Here is a 22,816-nt window from a genome sequence, read left to right as displayed (position 1 = left end):
TGGGAGATTGAAAAGAATGACGGTACCTTCAATAGAAATAGTGAAGTTTGAAAGAGGGGAGAGGGTTTAAGAAAAACATGAGTTCATTTTTGACCATGTTGAGTTTGAGATGTCTCAGAGAAATCCAGATTAAAATATCCAGTACATTGGTGATACAGAAAGACAAGTTCTGGGGAGAAAATGGAGCTGGATATATAGATGCATGATTTTGTCTTCATAGATTATAATCAAACTTATGGGAACTGATGAAGTTACTAGAAGAGAGAGTGTAGAGAGAGAAGAGAAGAGAACCTAGGATAGAGTTTGGGGAAATAAGACAGAGGACCAGTTAGACAGTTAAGAGGAAAAACATGAAGAGAATAGGATCTGGATAGCGTGATACAGATAGATGAAGTGAACCTTAAAAGAGAGTTTTCTTAGTAATGGTAGCAGAGGGAGGTCTGGAAGTGACAGTGATAAGCAAAAAATACATCTATTCATCATGGCCCAGTATGTAAGTAGACCTGAGAAAAGGTGCATCAGTACTGTAGAATGTGGCCAGGAAAAAGAAAGAGCAAAGGTTTTCTGAGTGGAAGAAGATAGAAGGACTGTGAGAAGAAGTCTACTAGGGGAGCAGCTAGATGGCGCAGTGGATAGGGCACCAGCCCTGGAGTCAGGAGTACCTGAGTTCAAATCTGGCCTCAGACACTTAACACTTACTAGCTGTGTGACCCCTGGGCAAGTCACTTAACCCCAACTGCCTCACTTAAAAAAAAAAAAAGTCTACTAGGAATGGAAGTTTATTAACAACAGAACCAGGGCTTCTCATATTTCACTTAATATATAGTAATAAGTCAGGCCTGAAATCATGTAGGTTCAATTATATTAGTGACATGCTAACTTTGCTGGTTACTCTGTTTTATTTTGAGGGGCTTAACATGTGCATTATGGTTATTAGGAACTGAAATTGGGAAATGAATAGAGCTAAATCTAGATGTCTTAGTCATTTTATGGCCTTGAACTGCTCCAGATTTTTATGACTGATCCATCCATGAATGTATTGTGTACTCTGTAGGAAGTACTGTGATTTCTATGTCACTTTAATAATTAATATTTTTGTCTCATATATCATAGCTATATTCTTTGTGGAATTTAACTGACAGAAATATAAGGCACAATCATTGACATACTGATAACATATCTTCTATGTTATAGAATGAAACATCCTGTTTTCATTACAGGAGGGAGACTAGAACAAGGAGAGAGTGAAGGCAATTAAAGTGATTAACTGTTAGGTTACTAAGTGTCATTTAAACTTTTGTGATGGTTTTTCCCCTCTTAACAAAGTGATAAATAACTTTTTTTTAAAACCTCCCAGGATTTGTGGAGGGAGTCTTTGATAATGGCTATTTTATATAGGTCTTTTGCAACCTATTAAGGAAAATAAAATAGCCAAGAAACTCAATCTGCTTTTGATAGGGCATGCATTTTCCTGCTGTGGCATAGAGGAGCTAATCTCAAGAGGTGCTAAAAAAAACCACACACACACACACAGCACAAATATGGTAAGTAAGCCATGTTAGATTTGAAGTAAAAATCAAAATACTGTTCTAGGCTATCACAAATCTGTTCATGAAGTTTTGAAGGATGTCATTTACAAATTGTTGGAATGTAATAGAGGTCATTTTATTATCAGTTGTTTGAAGTTGGTATTCCTGGTGTTAAAAGTAATTTTTCACTTGTCCTCTACCTCAATTTGTCTAAGTAACATGTTTCCTAAAGTTCTAGTTTGTGGTCTAACCTATTGTAGCCTTTCAAATAGTTTGGAGATGAAAGTAAATATGGATTTACAGGGTCTAGATGGCCATGCTAAGGTATTAAGAATCTTTTCTTCTTTTAAATAAATAATATATGTATTTTTTAAATTAACAAACATTTATTTTCTCTCCCATTTTCTTTTCCTCCCCAATGAGAAAAAAAAAATATATATATATAGGCATAGTCAAAAATAACAAATTCATACATTAGTCATATCCAAAAATGTTATGTTCCATTCTTCATGTTGAGTCTATCACATTCTCTCTCAGGATTTGGGTAGCATTCTTCATCATCAGTCCTCTGGGAGCATGACTGGTGATTGTATTGTGATCAGAGTTAAGTCTTTCAGAATTGTTCATTTTTACAATGCTGTTTAAGTTAATCACCTGGTCTTGCTCATTTCATTCTATATCAGTTTATATAAGTTTTCCCAGGTTTTTCTAGAACTGTTTATAATTTCATGTATTATATTCTATTACATTCATATACTATAATTTATTCAGCCATTTCCCATTAATGAGCACCCATCCTCCTGGGCTTCCAATCTTTTGCTACCACAAAAAAAGCTGCTATAAGTGTTTTTGCATATGTGGTTACTTTTCTTCCTCCTTTGATCTTTTTGGCCTAGTAGTGGTAGCACTATGTTAACAGGAATGCAGTAAACTTTTGGGTCAGAGTTCCAAATTGCTTTCCATAGCTCCACCAACGGTGCAATAATTTAGCTGTTTTCCTAAAGCCCCACCAACATTTATCACTGTCCTTTTTTTGGTCAATTTTGCCCATCTGATGGATATGAACTAGAACCATTAGAATGGCTTAATTTGCATTTCAACAATTATTAATGATTTGGAGCATATTTTCATATGACTATTGTTTTCTTATTCTTCTTTAGAAAACTAATTATATCCTATTATCATTTATCAATTTAGGAGTGGCTTATATTATTGTCAATTTTAATCAGTTCCACATATATCTTAGAAATGAGTCCTTTGTCAGAGAAACTTGCTGCAAAGATTTTTTTAAGCCAGTTACCTGTTTCCCTTCTAATTTTAACTGCAGTAGTTTTATTTGTACAAAAACTTTAATTTTCTGTAACCAACATTGTCTTTTTTATCCTCTCTGATTCTCTCTAGTCCTTGTTTGATCATAAACTCTTATTATCTCCATTGATCTGAAAACTAATTTCTTCTATGTTCCTCTAATCTATTTATAATGTGACTTTTTGGGGTCTAAAACAGGTTATTGATCTTCATCATTCTTTTTTTCTTTCATAAAAGTATTTTATTATTTTCCAGTTACATGTAGAGATAGTTTTCAACATTTGTTTTTATAAGATTTCTAAGTTTCAAATTTTTCTTCCTCTCTTTCCTCCCTCCCCAAGACAGAAAGCAATCTAATATAGGTTATAAATGTACAATCACATTAAACATATTTCTGCATTAGTCATGCTGTGAAAGAAGAATCAGAGCAATAAGGGAAAACCTCAAAAAAGAAAATAATAGAAACAGTATGGTTCAATCTGCATTTAGAATCCACAGTTCTTTTTTTCTGGATTTGGAGAGCATTTTCCATCATGAGTCCTTTGGAACTATCTTGGACCATTGTTTGGCTGAGAAGAGCCAAATCTATCACAGTTGATCAACACACAATAGAGTTGATACTGTGTACAATGTTGTCCTGGTTCTGCTTATCTCATTCAGCATCAGTTCATGTAAGTCCTTCCAGGTTTCTCTGAAATCTGCCTGCTCATCATTTCTTACACCACAATAGTATTCCATTACATTCATATACCACAACTTGTTCAGCCATTCCCTAATTCATGGGCATCGCCTCAATTTCCAATTCCTTGCCACCACAAAAAGAGCAGCTATAAATATTTTTGTACATGTGGGTCCTTTTCCCTTTTTTATGATCTCTTTGGGAAAAAGACCTAATAGTGGTATTGCTGGGTCAAAGGGTATGCACAGCTTTATAGCCCTTTGGGCATAGTTCCAAATTGCTCTCCAGAATGTTTGGATCAGTTAATGTGACATTTTATATCCAAGTCATATATGCATTTGGGGCTTTTCTTGGTGTATGGTATGAGGTATTGATCTAAACCTAACTTCTCTCAGATTGCTTTCTACTTTTCCAGATTTATTACAGATACTTGGTTCAGGGTCCAGGAAGCAATGCTTCTTCTGCAAATATTGTACTATTGTGATTTATATATAGGAGAAAGCATTTAAAGTGTTGACTTAGCCTTTAAGGATGGATTTTGATCTACCAAGAAAATACTTTTTCATAGCCAGCAAACAAGCACAGTGGGATCTTGTTTTCTTCAGCCCTTTCAATCAGTTGCTAAATTATGCCACTGCTATGCCCACAACCTTTCTCACATCCTTCCCCTTCTCACTGCTCATTAAGGACCTCATCACCCTTTTCCTGAAATATGACAGTAGCCTATTTATTGGTCCTCCTGCCTCTGAGTTCTCCTTACTCCAATCCATTTACTGCATGGCTGCCAAAATGATTTTGCTTAACACAGGTCTGGCCATGTCACTCCACTACATGATAAAATGAGCATTCCTCTGTTTAGCTTTCAAAGCCCTTTACAAACCTAGCCCTAAACTACTTTTCTAGCCTTATTACATATTATTTCCCTTCCTTTATGCTACAAACTAGCATTCTAAAACAACTAATAATCCAAAATCATTTGTATTTCTACACTTATACAAGTGTATATCTATATATTTTTATGCAGGTTTCCTTTTGTTATTTTATTTTTCTTAGGGTAATAATGAGTTTATTTCTCTAAATACTGTGAAAAAAGGGGTAAAGTACCTCTAGAACCACTCAAGAGGAAGCCAGCCAGAGATTTAGAAATTTCCAAAGTGAAAAATCTTAGTACTTGGAAATTGACCACATTTATTTCTGACTTCTAAACAAAATAGTCTGTTTTAAGTGTATAGCTGTTTTCCTTGAAAAATTACTTATTGATTCTGGGAGGAAGCTGACACAAAAAGAGTTAGCAGTCTCCATGATGTCCTTATTTCTACCTTACTACACTAGAGACTTCAGGGAATTTAGCCCATGAGTGAGGTCAGGGACTCCCTCTCTTTGCTAAACTATTATTTTGCTCTCAAGGGAAGAACGCTTTCACCCTGTATTGTTTCATAACTTTTCTCATGTTAAGAAAAAAAGAAAAATTACTTATTATTTGACAAGACTATCTTTTTTAAAAATTGTAAAATGATATAAAAAATCTTAATCTCTTCAAATATTTTAAAATTGTATTGTCATTACCAGAAAGACATTTACATCTGACACCAATGAACCAGACAATGTGTATTTCCAACCAAAACACTGAAATTGGAGCCATTTACCTCTTGATCTTGTGTGTGTGTGTGTGTATACTATTGTTTTCTTAGTCTCTGTATGTATGTATACATCTATATACTCATGTATGTATACACACATGCATGCATACATACACACATACTAAGAAAACAACAGTAACAAATTACTTCTACATTTACTTTGTTCTGTGTTCTCTTCCAAATCTGTATACTTGTAAAGCTGCTTTGTTTTTTTCTTTAAAAGAATAGTAATGAATATGTACAATTATTTTGCTGAGCTAGGTTAGCAGTATTTTCATTAACTTATAATAATAATAATTCACATTTGCATAGTACTTTGAGGTTTTTACAAAGTGTTTTATAGATATAATTTGTATTTTTCACATTTATCTTTTGAATCCAATTTTTAAAATAAAACTAGATGATTCCTCCAAGTACTTTTTAACAGTTTGTATGGATTTCATCTTCTAAGATATTTATAATTCAGAAATAGCTCATGTGATCAGCATCTTGGAAAGGCTTCCTAAAGAGGAATCAAACATAAACAGATAAAGGAGGAGCTCCTTCTTTTAACTTTCAGAAACAGACATTATAACTACCAGTAAGTTGGACTTTATGTTAACTGAACATTTCCTTGAATGGATGTAAATGAGTACTTTATCATATGTTGGAAAGAATTTTTTTAAAAATTGACAAGATAAAAAAGGAAGTTTCAGGGGTCATATTTGTTAGGCAAACTAGAAAATATTTAATGAAAGGATAAATGAAGTTGGGGACCTTAATGTTAGGTCCTTCTTTTCACTGAAAGATAAAAAGAGATGGTTTTAAAAAATAATTTTAATTAATTATGATATCCTAAATAGATCCTCAGGGAAAGTGGTTAGTGTTTGTGTATTTTTAAGTGCATTTCACATTTGATTTCACATTTTGTGGATGTAGATGATATTTCAAACCCTTTCAGTCTTGTACAGCCTATATAGTTTCTATGGTTACTAGGCCCTTTGTGGAGCAACAAAGGTTGGCATTCTGATTCTCTTGAGTCAAATTCTGGCCTTTGACTCCTTCCCCTTTTCACACCCCTAGCTAAGCTTGGCCTGTTGCTATGCTTGAAGAGCTGTCAGCAAGGGGGTTCCTATGGTAACAGAAATGGAAATTTGAAAGGAGGAGCACAAAAGCTTGCTTGATTTGAATTTAAACAAAGAATGGAAGGTTGCTTACCCTAGCAAAAAACAAAATTTTAATTTTAGCAAGCTATTTTTTTCATTTTGTAAGCCTCTTTTATTCTTGTTTATTTATTTAAGCAAAAATAAGTATTTTTGAGAGATTTTCAACATGAAACTTTCATACTCAGAATACAAAACCTGTTTCATCCACTTAACAGAGCCAAAACAAAGATTTTAAAAATCTTTACTATTACAGCTTTTGTATTGAAACTACCTAGTCTTATTTTTACTTTACTGTAAATTTAAAAGGCTTAAAAGTAATTTAGGTGGTCATTGGTTCATGGGATTTTGAGCTAAAAGGGACTTCAGAGATCTCCTATGCTAACCCCCTTATTTTATGGATAAAGAAACTAAGGTTGGGAAAAAGGAAACAGCTTGTCCAATGTCACCCAGGTCTCCTGAGTTCCACTCCTGTGAGGTTCTCCCTCCCCATTACATTTAAGTAATTACATATTTAAAATACTGATATTATTCAGATTTTGTTCTAGTTGTCTTTTCAGTTAAAAAATTAATTAAGTTCCTTAAGGCAGTAGAGACCATAGAAAAATACTATGTTCTGAGCAAGATTCACTTGTGCTTTCATAAACCAAGGGTGCTCCTCTAGACAGAAGACTCCTTCCTTACACAACTAAATGGCATCAGCTCAGACAGGTATCCTTGAAAGCCCCTGCTTGAAGACAATATTTTATAAATAATAAATTCTCTGTTGGCATAAAATATATATTTTTCCACATATTTAATATATTCCTAAAAAGTTTTGTCATTTTAAAGAAGTTCCTTTTCCTTCCCTATTCAAAACCTCAGAAGTTTTATTTATTTTACTAGCCTCTACCACTATTCTAGTCTAGGAGAATAGGGTAGTTCTTCTCCTTACTAGGATTAATCCTCTGCTTATACCCTTGATCTATACTCTCCCATCTTCTTCCAAAGTTTGCCTCATGAAATTTCCCTCTTTCCAATTTTTTGTCTTTGTCTTATCTATCTACTCTTTTCCCACCCTCATAAAACATGCCCAGGTCTCTTTTTTATTGATATTTTTTAAATTAATTGCCTAGGTTTTCCCTTGTATCTCTCACCTTCCCCTCCCAGGGGTCCATCACTTATAACGAAGAATTTTTTTTTTCAAAAAGAGGAAGAAATAGAAAAAATTCTGCAAAACTGATTAATATATGCAAAAAATGGACATCTTGTACAGCATTATACACCCATCTCTACTAAGTAGTAGGAAGATGTGTCTTTTCAAATCTCTTCTTTGGGGCAAAGCTTTTACTCTATAATTTTGTAATTCATCTTTTATCGTTTTGTGTTTCTTGTTCTTTCCATTTACATTATCAGCATTCTATATGTGTTTCTCTATCATTTCATAATTTCTTACACCAGCTATTTCCAACTTTTGTCATTTTTGCTAATTTGATGGATGTAGGATGAAACCACAGGATTGTTTTGATGTACATTTTTCTTATTAGTGAGTTGACCATTCTTTCATGTGGTTGTAATATATTTTGAAATCTGGAACTGGCTCCCTTCCTTCCCACTTTTTTTCATTGATTCCTTTGATATTCTTGACCTTTTATTCATCTGGATTAATTTTATTATTTTTTTGTCTTGCTCTATAGAGTTAATTCTTTGATAGTTTAATTGGTGTGGGACTGACTAAGTAGATTAACAGGTAGAATGGTCATTTTTTTATATTGGCTTCGTTTACCTATGAGCAATTAATATTTCTCCAATTATTTAGATCTCTCTCTTTTTTGTAGCTGTGTTCATATTGTTTCTGTGTTTGTCTTGACAGGTAGACTCCCAAGTATTTTTTACAGTGTCTGTATTATTTTAAGTGTGATTTCTCCTGTCTCTTCTTGCTGGATTTTGTTGGTAATATATAGAAATGCTGATGATTTATTTAGGTTTATTTCATATCCAGCAACTTTGCTAATGTTGTTCATTGATAAACTTAGTTATATAGTTAACTCTAGGGTTCTCTAAATAAACCATTCTATCACTTGCCAAAGTGATCGTTTTGCTTTTTCTTTGCCTATGCTTATTCATTTAATTTCTTTTTCTTTTCTTAATGCTATAGCTAGGATTTTTAGCATAAACATTAAATAGTAATGGTAATAGTGGTCATCTTTGCTTTATCCTTGATCTTTTTTGGAAAGGTTTCTAGATTATCCCCATCACAGATAATTCTGTCTCTTAGTTTTAGAAGATTGTACTTATCATTTTTTTGTAATAAACATTTTTATTTATAGTTTGGGGTTCCAATTTTTATCCCTCTTTCCCTCCCTCCCCTCCCCTCTACAAAAGGTGGCAAACAATCAGATATGGGTTACACATTGTACTTATCATTTTAAGGAAATCTCCTTTTATTCCTGTACTTTCTATTGTTAACAGAAATGGGTATTGTATCTTGTCAAAAGGTTTTTTTTACATCTGTTGAAATAACAATATGTTTTTTTAAATTAATATGGTCATTTATAGTTGTAGTTTTCCTAATAGTGAACCAGCCTTGAGTTCCTGGTATAAATCACTATAGTATATGATATTTATGATATATTGCTCTAGTCTCTTTGCTAGTATTTTGCTTGAAATTTTTATATCAGCATTCATTAAGGAAACTGGTCTATAATTTTCTTTCTTAGTTTTGACTTTCCCTTATTTAGGTATTAAGATTATATTTCTATCATAGAAGGAATTTGGTAGGACCACTTCTTTTCTTATTTTTTTCAAATAGCTTATACAGTATAGGAATTGATTGTTCTTTGAATGTTTGGTAGAATTTGCTTGCAAATTAATATGGGGGGCGGCTAGGTGGCGCAGTGGATAGAGCACCAGCCCTGGAGTCAGGAGTACCTGAGTTCAAATCCAGCCTCAGACACTTAACACTTACTAGCTGTGTGACCCTGGGCAAGTCACTTAACCCCAATTGCCTCACTAAAAAAAAAAAAAAAAAAGAAAAGAAAAACAATTAATATGGTCCTGATTTTTTCCCGCTTTGGGAGCTTACTTATGGCTTGTTTGATTTCTTTTTCTATGATAAGATTAGTTAAGTATTCTTTTTCCTGTTCCTTATATTTTATTTACATATATTTGTTTTCTTATACTTTATTTGTTTTTGTTTATTTCCCTCTTGAACAATTCAGGAACATTTAGCTATTATAGTTCCATGCTCTCTTAACAATCTGCAGGGCCCACTGCCCCATCAGGTGTTGGTTCATTTTCCTTTTTCTTGTACTATTTATTTAGAAATGTTTAGATTTAATCAGACCTCTTGGAGGACACATTCCCTTTTATTTGGTATCCAAGATATATAAATAACTATCAGGATACCAAATAAAGGGGAATGTGTCCTCCAAGACATTCTGGAAAGCAGTTTATAAAGTTGCTAAAATCCCTATCCTTTGAAAGAGAGTTCTCACTACTGGGCTTGTTGTTATTTGTTTTTCATTTTTGAAGAGTACCAATGACATAGGGTGATGTCTTGACTTGCATGTGAATTGGATTTAAGTGAGGCAAAGTTGAACAAAATTGTCAGTCCCACCCTCTCTTCCAGAGTCACTGAAGTCCAGTGGCAAGACAAAGAATAGAGACATCCAGATTTACAGCCCTACAGAAGTCATTGATAAGAAGGAAAACATAGCAGCACTGTTTGTGATAGCAAAGAATTAGGAGAGGGGGTAGATGCCTATCGATTGGTAGTTAAATAAATTGTGGTACATGAATGCAATGGAATTTACTGTGAACATTAATGATGAAAATGATGAATACAAAGAAACTTGGGAAGATTTATACAATCTGATGCAGAGTGAAGTATGCAGAACCAACAAAACAATATACATACTTGACTGCAGCAATATAAATGGGAACACAACCACCCCAAAACTCAGTAGTGTATGTTGTAAAACTGCAAAGAATAAGTATGGCCCCAAAGAAGAGAAATGAGAAGACACCTGCATACCATTCCTTTGTATAGATGAGAGGTTCATGGGTGTGGAACATTGTATATAATATAGAACCTCTGCTCTGTCTCCAAATCACACAATTTTACAAACAGCCTTTTTTTTTATAAAGCTGATTACTCTTAGAGCAATGTAAAATATTGTACATAGCTTCTCATTTTTTGATACAAGTGATTTTGAAGCATGTGATGTGTCCATATTGCATGAGGGGCCCCATGTTTAGTGAAGTGTTTACCTGTGTTTTTCTTTGAGCATAGATTTAAAGCTATATTGGACCTTAAGGTTCATCCACCATATCCAAATCCTTCATTTTACAAATGGCAAAACTGAGGCCAAGAAACATTAAGGGATTTATCCATAGTCACACAGCTATTAAATTTCTAAAGCAGAATTCAAACTCATGTCTTCCTAATTTCAAGTCCAGTGTTCTATCCATGTTGCCACCTTTTGTCCTGATATCAAAGGAGTTCTCTCATTATAAAACCCAATATAAATCTTCCATATCAATTACCCTGAAATTTTCCCTGGATTTGTCACTGCCATCTGTAAGTTTGGAAAATAATAACAAATTTTGCTTGGCATTAATTTCAACATGTCTTATATATGTAATAAAATGAACATCTTTAACTTCATCTGTTACATCATCTACTTTCAGTGTAAAACAAGAAGATTTTAGTGCCTTAAGCACAAAGATTTTCAGACATATGAACATTTCTTTTTCAATCATATTCTACACAAGTGGAACTATCCAATGTTTCTTTATATGTGAATTACCAAACATTGTTTTATTTTCATCAAAGCTGTAGTTAGGGCCAATATTTCTCCCGTTGAATGCAGTTTTTTATTATACTATCCAACCTTATGTGAGTAATCCTTTTAATGTTACATTGTTTTTTAAAAAGTTTATATTTGTTTATTAAAATAATGTACTCTGGGGCGGCTAGGTGGCGCAGTGGATAAAGCACCGGCCATGGATTCAGGAGTACCTGAGTTCAAATCCAGCCTCAGACACTTGACACTTACTAGCTGTGTGACCCTGGGCAAGTCACTTAACCCCATTGCCCCACCCAAAAAAAATGTACTCCTTTCTGCAAAGTTTTCCTGCCCCATGTATTTTACATATATCCCTCCACAGTAATCATTTATTGTTTTATATTCTTTGCTATGTAAGCATTCACATAAAGCAAATTGTAGTTATTCCCTCCAGCAATAACAGTATTTGTGACTACCAATGATAAATATAATAGATATGTTTTGAATTTTTTGCTTCTTTTTTTGTGCTTGTCTATTTTCATTATTTAAATTGTTCCTTGTCTTTGCTCCTACTTGCTTCAGCTTCTCCAGTAGATTTTCTCTTCAAACCCATTATGGTATTTAGTAGTCACAAAGGGGTATTATTTCACTTCAAAAAATAGAGACAAAATTAAGACAAATTTAAATTGAATTGTTGAAAAATTTCAAGCAATTATTTTTAACCATTCTCAAGTTATTTAAGTGTTGTTGTTTTTTAAAGCTGCAGGGTTGTTTTGTTTCACGGTGCCTGCTTTCATATTGTTCTTACCAAAAGAAATAATGTTCGGAAGTCACAACACAGCTTAATATGATTCTGGTAGGAAATTCACACAGCTATGCTTTAGGGTTCTGTCTTGGGTTTTCCTCTGAGCTGTTGACTGTTAGCTATATACCTAGTTTTCTTCATACCTTTTTTCCCATTTTCCTTTCTGCATTAACACAGTTCTACTCAGAACTAACTAAACAGTTAAATTGATGTTTTTTGGAAACAGTTATTTGCTAACCACACCTAACAACTGTATACTTTTTGCCATTGCCATTTGGTTTCAGTGCCATTATTTATCAACTGGGAACCCAGAAATTGATAAAGATTGAAAGCAGTAGGGGCAGCTAGATGGTGCAGTGGATAGAGCACCAGCCCTGGATTCAGGAGTACCTGAGTTCAAATCCGGCCTCAGACACTTACTAGCTGTGTGACCCTGGGCAAGTCGCTTAACCCCAATTGCCTCACTGAAAAAAGAAAAAAAAAAGATTGAAAGCAGTAAAGCATTGGCTTACTCGGTCTCTAGTGAAAGGATTCTACACCTTTTTTCCTCTCCCTTCCTCAAAAATGCTCTCTTTTATGCCTCAGACACAGCACAGAATCTAACATCTTTACTTAATTCTGACCACCCCATTCCTCAATCTGTTCTCCTTTCTATTAGCTTCCCCTCCCTGTTATTTCTCCTTTCCCCTTTCCCTTCCTATTTTTGCCCTCCCTTTTGTCCTTTCTTATATCCTCTGCCCCTTATCCTTTTTACTTTCCCTTTCCCCTTCTACTTCCTTAAGTGTAAGATGAATTTCTATAGCCAGCTGTTGTTGCTTGTCCTTCCTTTTCAAAGAGGACTATGATATCAGAAGATGATGTCATTACTTGCAGTGAATTGGATTTTAAGTGAGGGAGGGCTGTAGAAGTCACCAACCTCATTTTCTCCTCCAGAGCCATCTGGGTCCAGTGGTAAGATATATATCAGGACAACTGGAGATGGCCCCAGATGTTTAAGTCAATTGGGGTTAAGTGACTTCCCCAGGGTTACACAGATAGTGTCTGAGGTGAACTCGGGTCCTCCCAACTTCAGGGCCAGTGCTCTATCCACTGTACCACCTAGCTACCCTACCAAACTGAGTGTGAATGTTATTCACTCTTTGAACTTTGGTCCAATGAGAGTAAGGTTCGAACAGTGCTCATACCCTCCCTTCTTTCCCTCTACTACAATAGGTCTTTTGTGTTTCTTCATGTGATATAATTGACCCTATTCTGCCTCCCCCTTTCCTCTTATCCCAGTACAATTCTTTATTTTTTACTACTTATTTTTTTACATCATCAAATCAGTCAACTTATACACACTCTCCCTGTGTCTATGTATACTCCCTCTAACTGCCCTAATAGAGATACAGTTCTCAAGAGTTACAAGTATCATCTTGTCCTATAGGGATGTAAACAGTTTCACCTTATTGAAAAACACATTTTTTCCTTTCCTATTAACCTTTTTATGCTTCTCTTGAGTAAGCTCTGGGCTTTTTATCAGGGAAGTTTGAAAGTCACCTATTTCATTAAATATCCGTCTTTTGCCCAAAAAAGATTATACACAGTTTTGTTGTGTACTCGATTCTTGGCTGTAATCCAAGTTCCTTTGTCTTCCAGAATATTATATTCCAAGCCCTCTAATCCTTTAATGTAGAAGCTGCTAAAACCTGTGTAATCCTGACTGTGGGTCCTTAATGTTTGAATTGTTTCTTTCTGGCTGCTTGCAGTGTTTTTCTTCTTGATGTGGTAATTCTGGAATTTGGCTACTATATTCCTTGTAGTTTTCATTTTGGAATCTCTTTCAGGAGGTGATCAGTGGAGTCTTTCAATAATTATTTTACGTTCTGGTTCTAGGATATCAGGGTAGTTCTCCTCGATAATTTCTTGAAAGATGCTGTCCAAGCTCTTTTCTTTTTTTGATCACAGATTTCAAGTAGTCCAATAATTCTTAAGTCATCTCTCCTGGATCTATTTTCCAGGTCTGTTATTTTTCCAATGAGGTATTTTACATTTTCTTCTATTTTTTCATTCTTTTGATTTTGTTTGATTCCTGAGTCATTTTGTTTGACTGATTCCTGAGTCATATGTCTCATAGAGTCATTGGCTTCCACTTTCCCAATTCTATTTTTAAGGAATTATTTTCTTCAGTGAGTTTTTGTACCTCCTTTTCCATTTGGTAGATTCTACTTTTAAAGGAGTTGTTTTCTTCAGTGTTTTTTTTTTCCATGTGGCCAATTGTATTTTTCAAGAAATTGTTTTCTTTTTCTAAGCTGTTGACTCTCTTGTATACCTCTCAATTCTTTTCCCAATTTTTCTTCTACATCTCTCATTTGATTTTTAAAATCCCTGTTGAGCTCTTCCAAGAAGGCTTTTGGGGCTTGAGACAAATTCATATTCCCCTTTGAGGCTTCACATGTAGTCATTTTCACATTGTCCTTTTCTGAGTTAATGTTTTGATCTTCCCTGTCACCATAATAACTTTCTATGGTCAGGGTTTTTTTCTGGGTTTTGCTCTTTTTCTTTTTTTTTAAGCCTGTATTGTGACTATTAAAGTTGATCTCTGCTCCTGGGGTACAAGGTACACTGTCCCAAGCTTCTTGCAGTGGCAGCCAGTGGCCTGTTCACTGGTGTTCTGTGCTTTGGCCTCTGGGGCTCATGGCCTGCTCACTTTGCTGGCTTGGCCTGGCATGCTCGCATCTGTTGTACCCAGTTCCAGGGCTGGCAGTTTGTTCTCTCTGCTGGGGCAGAAGACCTTATAGCTGGCTTGCTGTGCCACTAGCCAGCTGAGGAAGGACCAAAGGGCCTCAGATGCTAATCTATGCTGTGGCTAAGTGCCTCTCAATAACTAGCCCAGATATGCTTTTCCTGAAGTGAGATATGCCTTTTCTGAAGTCCCTCTGAGTTATCTTGAGCTGAAAATTTGTTTTATTCCATCTTTTTGTGGGTTCTGTCACTCCAGAATGCATTTAAAGGTTTGATTTAACATTAATTTTTTTTGGACAGGGCAATGAGGGTTAAGTGACTTACCCAGGGTCACACAGCTAGTCAAGTGTCTAAGGCTGGATTTGAACTCAGGTCCTCCTGAATCCAAGGCCAGTGCTTTATTCACTGCACTACCTAGCTGCCACTGGTTTAACATTATTTTTGAGGGAACCTGGGGAGAGCTCAGGCAACTTCTTGGCTTCCCTCTGCCATTTTGACTCCACCTGCCTTAACATCTTTACTTGGGCTATCAAAGCAGTGCTGTTAGCTGCCTGGGAAAGGCAAATGGGAAATGATGTATTTACAAGTGTTCTTCTTTTCCTCTTTGATCATATCTGATACCTGCCTGCCTATTTTGTACTGGAAAAAGTATTGAATTGGCTGATTGGAGGCCTGGATTAATTTTTTTTAGCTCAGGCACTAGCTACTGGTATGACCTTAGGCAAATGACTTCTCTGAGTTTATCCTCATTTTACAAATGAGTCAGTTAGACCAGATAATCTTTTTCAAGCCCATTCCAGCCCTAAAATTCAGTGATCCTTCCTTCTTTCATTTCCCACTTTCCCTAACCCTTTTCTGTCCCTTTACCTTTAACTCTTAAAATCCCTTGCTTCCTTCAAAGCATTGCTTTCCTTTTTCTTTTTCCTCCCTACCTGCCTGGGCACATAATAAATGCTTAATGAATGAATGTTTTCTGTCTATTTTTCCCCTCTTCTCATTTGCCTCCCCCTGGCTTCCTTTCCTTTACTCTCCTTCCCCTTCTCATCTTCATTTTTTCCTTTGTGGGGACCAATTTTTAATTGAGGAGTGTTAGCCAAGTGGCTCGCTGCAATATTGGGGCAAGGAAGGAGACCAGCAGCCTCCCTCAAAACAGAACAGGATTTATTTTAACAAGAACAAACTTAAAAAAAAATACAAACAGTATCAGTAGGATCAAGGGAATGGAAATAAAATGGGAAAAGGAAATTATACAACCTGAAAAATACCACCGCCCAGGAATCAGCTGAAAATACACAGCAGAGCTCCTGTCGCCTTCCAGCTTCCAACTAGAATGCCGAATTCTCCCCATTCCCAGAAACCCCACACAGCCCCCAACCAATTGTCTGGCTGCTCTGATAGTCACATGACTGCCCTCACTAGGCTTCCAATCATTACAATTTTGCCAGGCCCATGTAGTGAGTGGTGATGACTTGAGGTACCAGCGCCATGGCAACGGCTACAACCAGTGGGTGGAGCACTGTGCAATTTGTGGAGCCCCAGGCCAGTGCACACCGAGGCATAAAAACCTCAAATAACAACTAATTCTTTACACCTTTTTTTAATTTCAGCAAACGTTTTACACTTATTTGCTCATGCTCCTAAATACTGTCTTTATGTATACACTTAACATCTCTAGCTTTCTATTTGTGCTAACACTACCATTCTATTTATTATATAGTTTCTGTTCCTCTAGTTTCTGAGCTAACTTACTGCAGTCTGTTTAACTTCTCTCCTATTCTCCCAAGCTAAACATTCTGTTATCCCACTGGGACAACTAATGACAAAAAAAAAAGGTCTAGCAGGAAGGTCATTGTTGTCAGAGGGGAGATTAAAAAATTGGGTAAGAGGCATCTTGGTTAAATTTCTTCTCATTTTTTTGTTTTAACTGTAGTATTAACTTTATTTTTCATTGATTTATGAAGTACAAATTTACGATCTTCTAGTTTGTCATTAATTTGTATGAAAAGGTCACGTGTAGCTAAACTTAATCCCTGAATCCTTAATGAATATTGTCAGTAATATCATCTTAGTTTGGTTTTTCAAAACAAAGCCAGCAATATGTGATGACTTTGTTTTATTGCAGAGAGAAATTAAAGTGAAAAGTGCCAAATGTATAAATTTTCCCTCTGCTTTAGGGAATCAGAATAATTGTGATTTGTAAATCAGATTATTCTAATTAGAAAAAGCTTCTTAATTTTATAAGTACAGGGGCAGCTAGGTCGCACAGTGGATAGAGCACTGGCCTTAGAGTTAGGAAGACCTGAGTTCAAATCCAGCCTTAACTAGCTGTGTGACCCTGGGCAAGTCACTTTACCCCCAATTGCCTCATAAAGGGGGGGGGGCGGAATCTTATAAGTATGAAACACAAGATTTCTTTAACTATAGTACACATGGATTGAGTCATTTAAGTATTTATTCAGAGCATACTAAATAATAATAATAACACACTGAGCTCTTTAAGGTTTACAAAGGGCTTTCCACATAGCAACCTTATGAAGTAGCAAAGCAAAGGTATAACTGAACCTCAAAGTGGTATCAAGTGACTTGTCATAGTTAAGTGTCAGAATGAGAATTAGAACACAGCTTTCTTGACACTAGATACCCCTGCTATGCTAGATGTTGTGAGTTAGACAAAAAGAACAGTCTTTTAAAATCATAGAGTTTATAACCTAGTTGGAGAAACAATTTTGCATATTTAAGACAATTACAAAATAATATAGAAGCAATAAATGTTGAATAGTGTGATGTTTTAAAATTTTACTTGACAGACCACGTAGGAGTGGGAATAATCATTGCAATAGTCAATTGAAAATCAGTCAGTAATTGACATAGAACACCTTCCATATTGTAATGTAAGATAGGAGGGGAAATAGGATTTAGTTTATTAAAGTACAGATCCCTTGTGTAACATGAGCCTATCCTAGTGGTTCTAATGATTGTTCTGGTGTGGTTTTAAATATTTTAGCCATTGTATTTTTCTCCTTCAGAGTTTCCTGAATATCAAGTTAAAATGTTAGCTTTGTTTACTTTGTGTGAATTTTAGAGCCTGAGAACCAGGCTCATACTTTTTGGGAAAAAAATTAAAAACAAAAGGCAAGGGAATGCAGTGTAGTACAGAGAATACCAGTTGTGGAATTGGAGGACTTGGGTGTATATACTAGCTCTGCCACTTATTAGCTGATACTTTGACAAGTATCCTTTTTGGACCTCAATTTCCTAATCTGTAGGATGAGAGGATTGGACCAGATTGTCTCCAACTCCCTACAAGCTCTACACATATGATTTTATTAAATTTCTTAGAGGGGGCAGCTAGGTGGCACAGTGGATAGAGCACCGGCCCTAAAGTCAGGAGGACCTGAGTTCAAATTCGGCATCAGACACTTAACACTTACTAGCTGTGTGACCCCTAGGCAAGTCACTTAACCCCAATTGCCTCACCAAAAAAACAAAGCAAAACAACAAAAAAAAATTTTCTTAGAAAGGGTGCAGGCTTTTTAATAATGGAAAACAAATACTATAATATTGCAGCAGTCTTTAGCATGTGGTACTTTGATCTAATTGTTCAGTTTCTAACTTCTTTCTAGCCATTCCACCCTATGGTGAATCTGGATTGTTCCCGAGATTTCCGTCCATTTCTCTGTGCACTGTATGCACCTATATGTATGGAATATGGACGTGTTACACTACCCTGTCGTAGGCTATGTCAGCGAGCATACAGTGAGTGTTCCAAGCTCATGGAAATGTTTGGTGTTCCTTGGCCAGAAGATATGGAATGTAGTAGGTGAGAAAATCACTTAAATTTGCATTGGTTGTTTTTTATCATGTGAATGGAAAAAATTAGTGTTTATTAATTTAAAGCAATAATTCTACTTTCAAAGACCTAAATAGTTTCTTAGGGTTTTAGAACTACTAAACAGTTTCAAGCTTGGAAGCGCAACTTTCTTCATATTAAGAACCCACTGAAAGCAAATACGTAAGCAAAATTACATAAAAGAACACAAAACCAAATACAACAGGAGAACTCAGTTTAAACATATAAACATATGAAGAGAAAGACAGAAAATATTCCACTCATCTGTTTCTGCTATTAAGAATAGAGACTATGGAATGTCATGCAATAAATATAACAAATAATAAAATATATATAAATTAATAGGACTAATTAAAGGAGAGAGTTGAGTGAAGAGAAGTAATGGCATAATCAAAAAAGAGGGGCATAGAGTAAAAAGCAAGACAAAGCCATGGAGAAACAAAGGAGGATAATTGGAGAAAGACACACTGACAGAAAATCTGTGGACTGAAGGGGAAAGTCAGTTATTGGTTCACCTGGATCATACTAGCATAGACAATTTTTTCTCTTTCTACTTTGCCATGAGATAAGGAAAGATATTAAGAAGTCAGGGAAATTATAGGGACCTTCTTGGTGATCAGGAAGGCTGGAGAAGACTTTCATTTTCATTAGTTAACAAACTAAATAGAGGGAAGCCACTGGAAAGGGGTTTTGGTGCAAAGCTTTCTTGAAGCATGAGTGCAGTGTATTGTGAAGGTTTTGAAAAATTCAGAATGACTGTATGGAGGATAAGTTATTCCTCAAGGAAAAGCCAGGGTTAAATTAAGTAGTGACTAAATAGTTAATGAATAAAGTACTTAATTGTATGTAGGTACTTATATTTCCTTAAATCTTATTCTAAATAATAAAAGTAATACCTTATTTATATCTCTAAGTGCTTGTCAGTTTTCAGTGTTTTTATATTACTTCCCATGTTCCTATATTTTGTCTTTTCTAAGTATTTTTATGCCAATTAATGATTTTATCTTAGCCATTTTAATATTGAAATTTATTTTATAGGAAAATATATTGACTGAAAAAGTATATTATTTTCCTTGACTTGGTTAATCACACCTCTGGGAAATCTATTTTGTGAAAAGGCATATTTGATTTAATTGTAAACAAGGTACCTAAGGAAGAAATGCAGTCTTGTGCAGCCATAGACCTATAGCATCTCCTAAGATAGTAAAGGTGTTTTTTTTTTAACTTCTTAGGTTCCCAGATTGTGATGAACCCTACCCTCGCCTGGTAGATCTGAATTTAGCTGGAGAGCCAACTGAAGGAGCCCCAGTGGCAGTTCAAAGAGACTATGGTTTCTGGTGTCCCCGAGAGTTGAAAATTGATCCTGATCTGGGCTATTCTTTTCTTCATGTGCGTGATTGTTCACCTCCTTGTCCAAATATGTACTTTAGACGAGAAGAACTTTCATTTGCTCGATATTTTATAGGATTGATTTCCATCATTTGCCTCTCTGCCACATTGTTTACTTTTTTAACTTTTTTAATTGATGTTACAAGATTCCGCTATCCTGAAAGGCCTATTATATTTTATGCTGTCTGCTACATGATGGTATCATTAATTTTCTTCATTGGGTTTTTGCTTGAGGACCGAGTGGCCTGCAATGCATCTAGCCCTGCCCAGTACAAGGCTTCCACAGTGACACAAGGCTCTCATAATAAAGCCTGCACTATGCTTTTCATGGTGCTTTATTTCTTTACCATGGCTGGCAGTGTCTGGTGGGTCATACTTACCATCACATGGTTTTTGGCAGCTGTGCCAAAGTGGGGGAGTGAAGCTATTGAGAAGAAAGCATTACTTTTTCATGCCAGTGCATGGGGCATTCCTGGAACTCTCACTATCATCCTTTTAGCTATGAATAAAATTGAAGGTGACAATATCAGTGGCGTATGTTTTGTTGGCCTCTACGATGTTGATGCATTGAGGTATTTTGTTCTGGCTCCCCTCTGCCTGTATGTGGTAGTTGGGGTTTCTCTTCTATTAGCTGGTATCATATCCTTAAACAGGGTTCGCATTGAGATTCCATTAGAAAAGGAAAACCAAGACAAGTTGGTGAAGTTCATGATCCGGATTGGCGTGTTCAGTATTCTGTATCTTGTACCGCTCTTGGTTGTAATTGGATGCTATTTTTATGAGCAAGCCTACCGAGGCATATGGGAAACAACATGGATACAAGAACGCTGCAGAGAATATCATATTCCATGTCCCTATCAGGTAAGGAAATACATTATATATTTCAGCATTGTAGCACTGAGAGCAGAGTGATTATCACAATGATTTAGCTGTTAAACTACTTTAAACATGTAATTGGGAGTATTTTGCTTTTAAGCATTTATGAACTTAGAATTTTATAATCACCTAACTTTCAAAGGACAAAATGTAATGCAAATGCCCCAGATTTGGATTGAAGTCAGGTTACATCAAATTACTAGTCATTTAGAGCTTTTTTGTTTATATGGTTGTTGATAGTTTAAATTTCATTTGAAAATTACTTCTTCCTAGTCTGTGACCAAATATCTATTTGAGAGTGACTTTTTTCTTATACATCTGAGTTTGTGCCTTATATGTTTTAGAAATGGAAACATTATCAAAGAAACTTGATGCAAAGAATTTTTCCCCAATTCCCCATTTCCCTTCTAATTTTAATGGAACTGGTTTTATTTTTCAATAACTTTTTAAATTTTATAAATCCAAATTATCCATTTTACCTTCTATTCCTTGTTTGGTCATGAACTATTCTATTCCCCTATCCATAGATCTGAAAGGTAATTTCCTCCTTGCTTCGCTAAGTGGTTTATGATGTCATCTTTTGTGTTTAAGTCATATCTATTTAGAGCTTATTCTGGCATACCACCTGAGGTGTTTGGTCTATACCTGACTTCTGCCAGACTTATTTCTAGTCTTTCCAGCTATTTTTGATGAATAGAGAACTGGCACCCCAGTACAATAACTGGGATCTTTGGGTTTATCAAATAGTAAGTTTCTTGGTTTGTTTGCTTTTATAATGTTGTGTACCTAATCTGTTCCACTGATCAACTTCTCTATTTTTAACTAATACTAAAAAAAGTTGATGATTACTTCTTTGTAGTACAGTTTAAGATCTGGAATTGCTAGATTCCCATCTTTCTTACTTTTTTTTCATCATTTCTTTGAGATTCCTGATCTTTTGTTTCTCCAGATTAATTTTGTTATTTTTCCTAGCTCTATGTAAAACTTTGGCAGTTTGAAAAGAGTAATTTTATATAAATATAACTCTAATGTGTGTCTTGATGGACAAAATCTCAAGTATTTTATATATTCTAAAGTTATTTTGAGTGGAATTTCTCTCCCTCCTGGGTTTTGTTGGTAATATACAGAAACACTGATGATTCATGTCAGTTTATTTTCTTTTGTGCAGCTTAGCTAAACTGATTGTTTCATTTAATTTTTAGTTGACTCATCTTTGTCCTGACCACTATAACCTTTGAAATGTAGCAAAAATAATGATTCTGCCCAAGTTTATCTATTGATTGAACCTTGTGCCAAATTACTTTATAGATTAGATACTTTGTAGAGGATAGCTTTTAGACAAAATAATGAAAAATTCATAAAAAGTGTTTTTAAAAAAAGGTCAAGATATTAAGGGAAACAATAAGGTAAGAGTGGAATGATAAAGGTTTGATGCTGCAGATATATTACAAGTACTGGGCCCTAAGTGGACGGCAGCAATGGTGTGGGGGGGGGGTGCATGTGCACGAGCGTGTGTAATAGAGACAGAGAGACAATCTGAGCAAACTTTATTAGCTTCTGTTTCTTCTAGCCAGGACAACGAACCATGTCAGACAGGTTGGTTTGAGCAGAAATCAGGAGCTGGGTCAAAGATGATATCAAGAAAGTGCACAAATGGGAAAAGAAATGGGTGATTGTAGGTTAAGTGTTCCTGCAAATATATGTATGCCACCATTAAAGAATTGAAGAAAAATAAGAACAAGAAAAAGGGCAAAGAAGAGAAGTGCCCCCAAACAACAGTACTCCAGGGACAATGGAAATGCATGATGAAAACAGCAACCAGAGCTCATAGATCACCAAACAAGCAGACAGATTATAGCAGCTCAAGTCCTATGCAGTGTCCAAGCAGAAGTGATTTCAATGAGGTCCAAACAAATCCAAAAGAGCAACCTGGGTCAGAAAATAACTCTGAGCAGAATTTACAGTCCTCTATGGAAAACTCATCAAACAATTCAGGAAAAAAATAGAAATGAAATCCTCTAGAAACAACGATGTAACCATGGAAGCATAACATAGTAATAGGGATACAGAAGGAATGCCATCCTCTGTAAAGATGAAAGTAGAGG

At 35.4% G+C, this 22,816-nt stretch overlaps 1 protein-coding gene across 1 annotated transcript in view; it reads left to right on the top strand.

The window, feature by feature from the left end:
* Window positions 1–22,816, top strand: part of FZD3 (frizzled class receptor 3) — a 74,191-nt gene that overhangs the window by 25,523 nt on the left and 25,852 nt on the right. Inside the window, exons 3-4 of the mRNA XM_043983935.1 lie at window positions 18,220–18,416; window positions 19,679–20,696. Of these exons, the coding sequence (XP_043839870.1) occupies window positions 18,220–18,416; window positions 19,679–20,696 (1,215 nt within the window). The remainder of the gene's footprint in view (window positions 1–18,219; window positions 18,417–19,678; window positions 20,697–22,816) is intronic.

This window comes from Dromiciops gliroides, chromosome 2, assembly GCF_019393635.1.
Source record: "Dromiciops gliroides isolate mDroGli1 chromosome 2, mDroGli1.pri, whole genome shotgun sequence".
NCBI classification, from domain to species: domain Eukaryota; kingdom Metazoa; phylum Chordata; class Mammalia; order Microbiotheria; family Microbiotheriidae; genus Dromiciops; species Dromiciops gliroides.
Note: the sequence above shows the minus strand (reverse complement) of the source record. Positions and strands in the feature narration are given on the sequence as shown.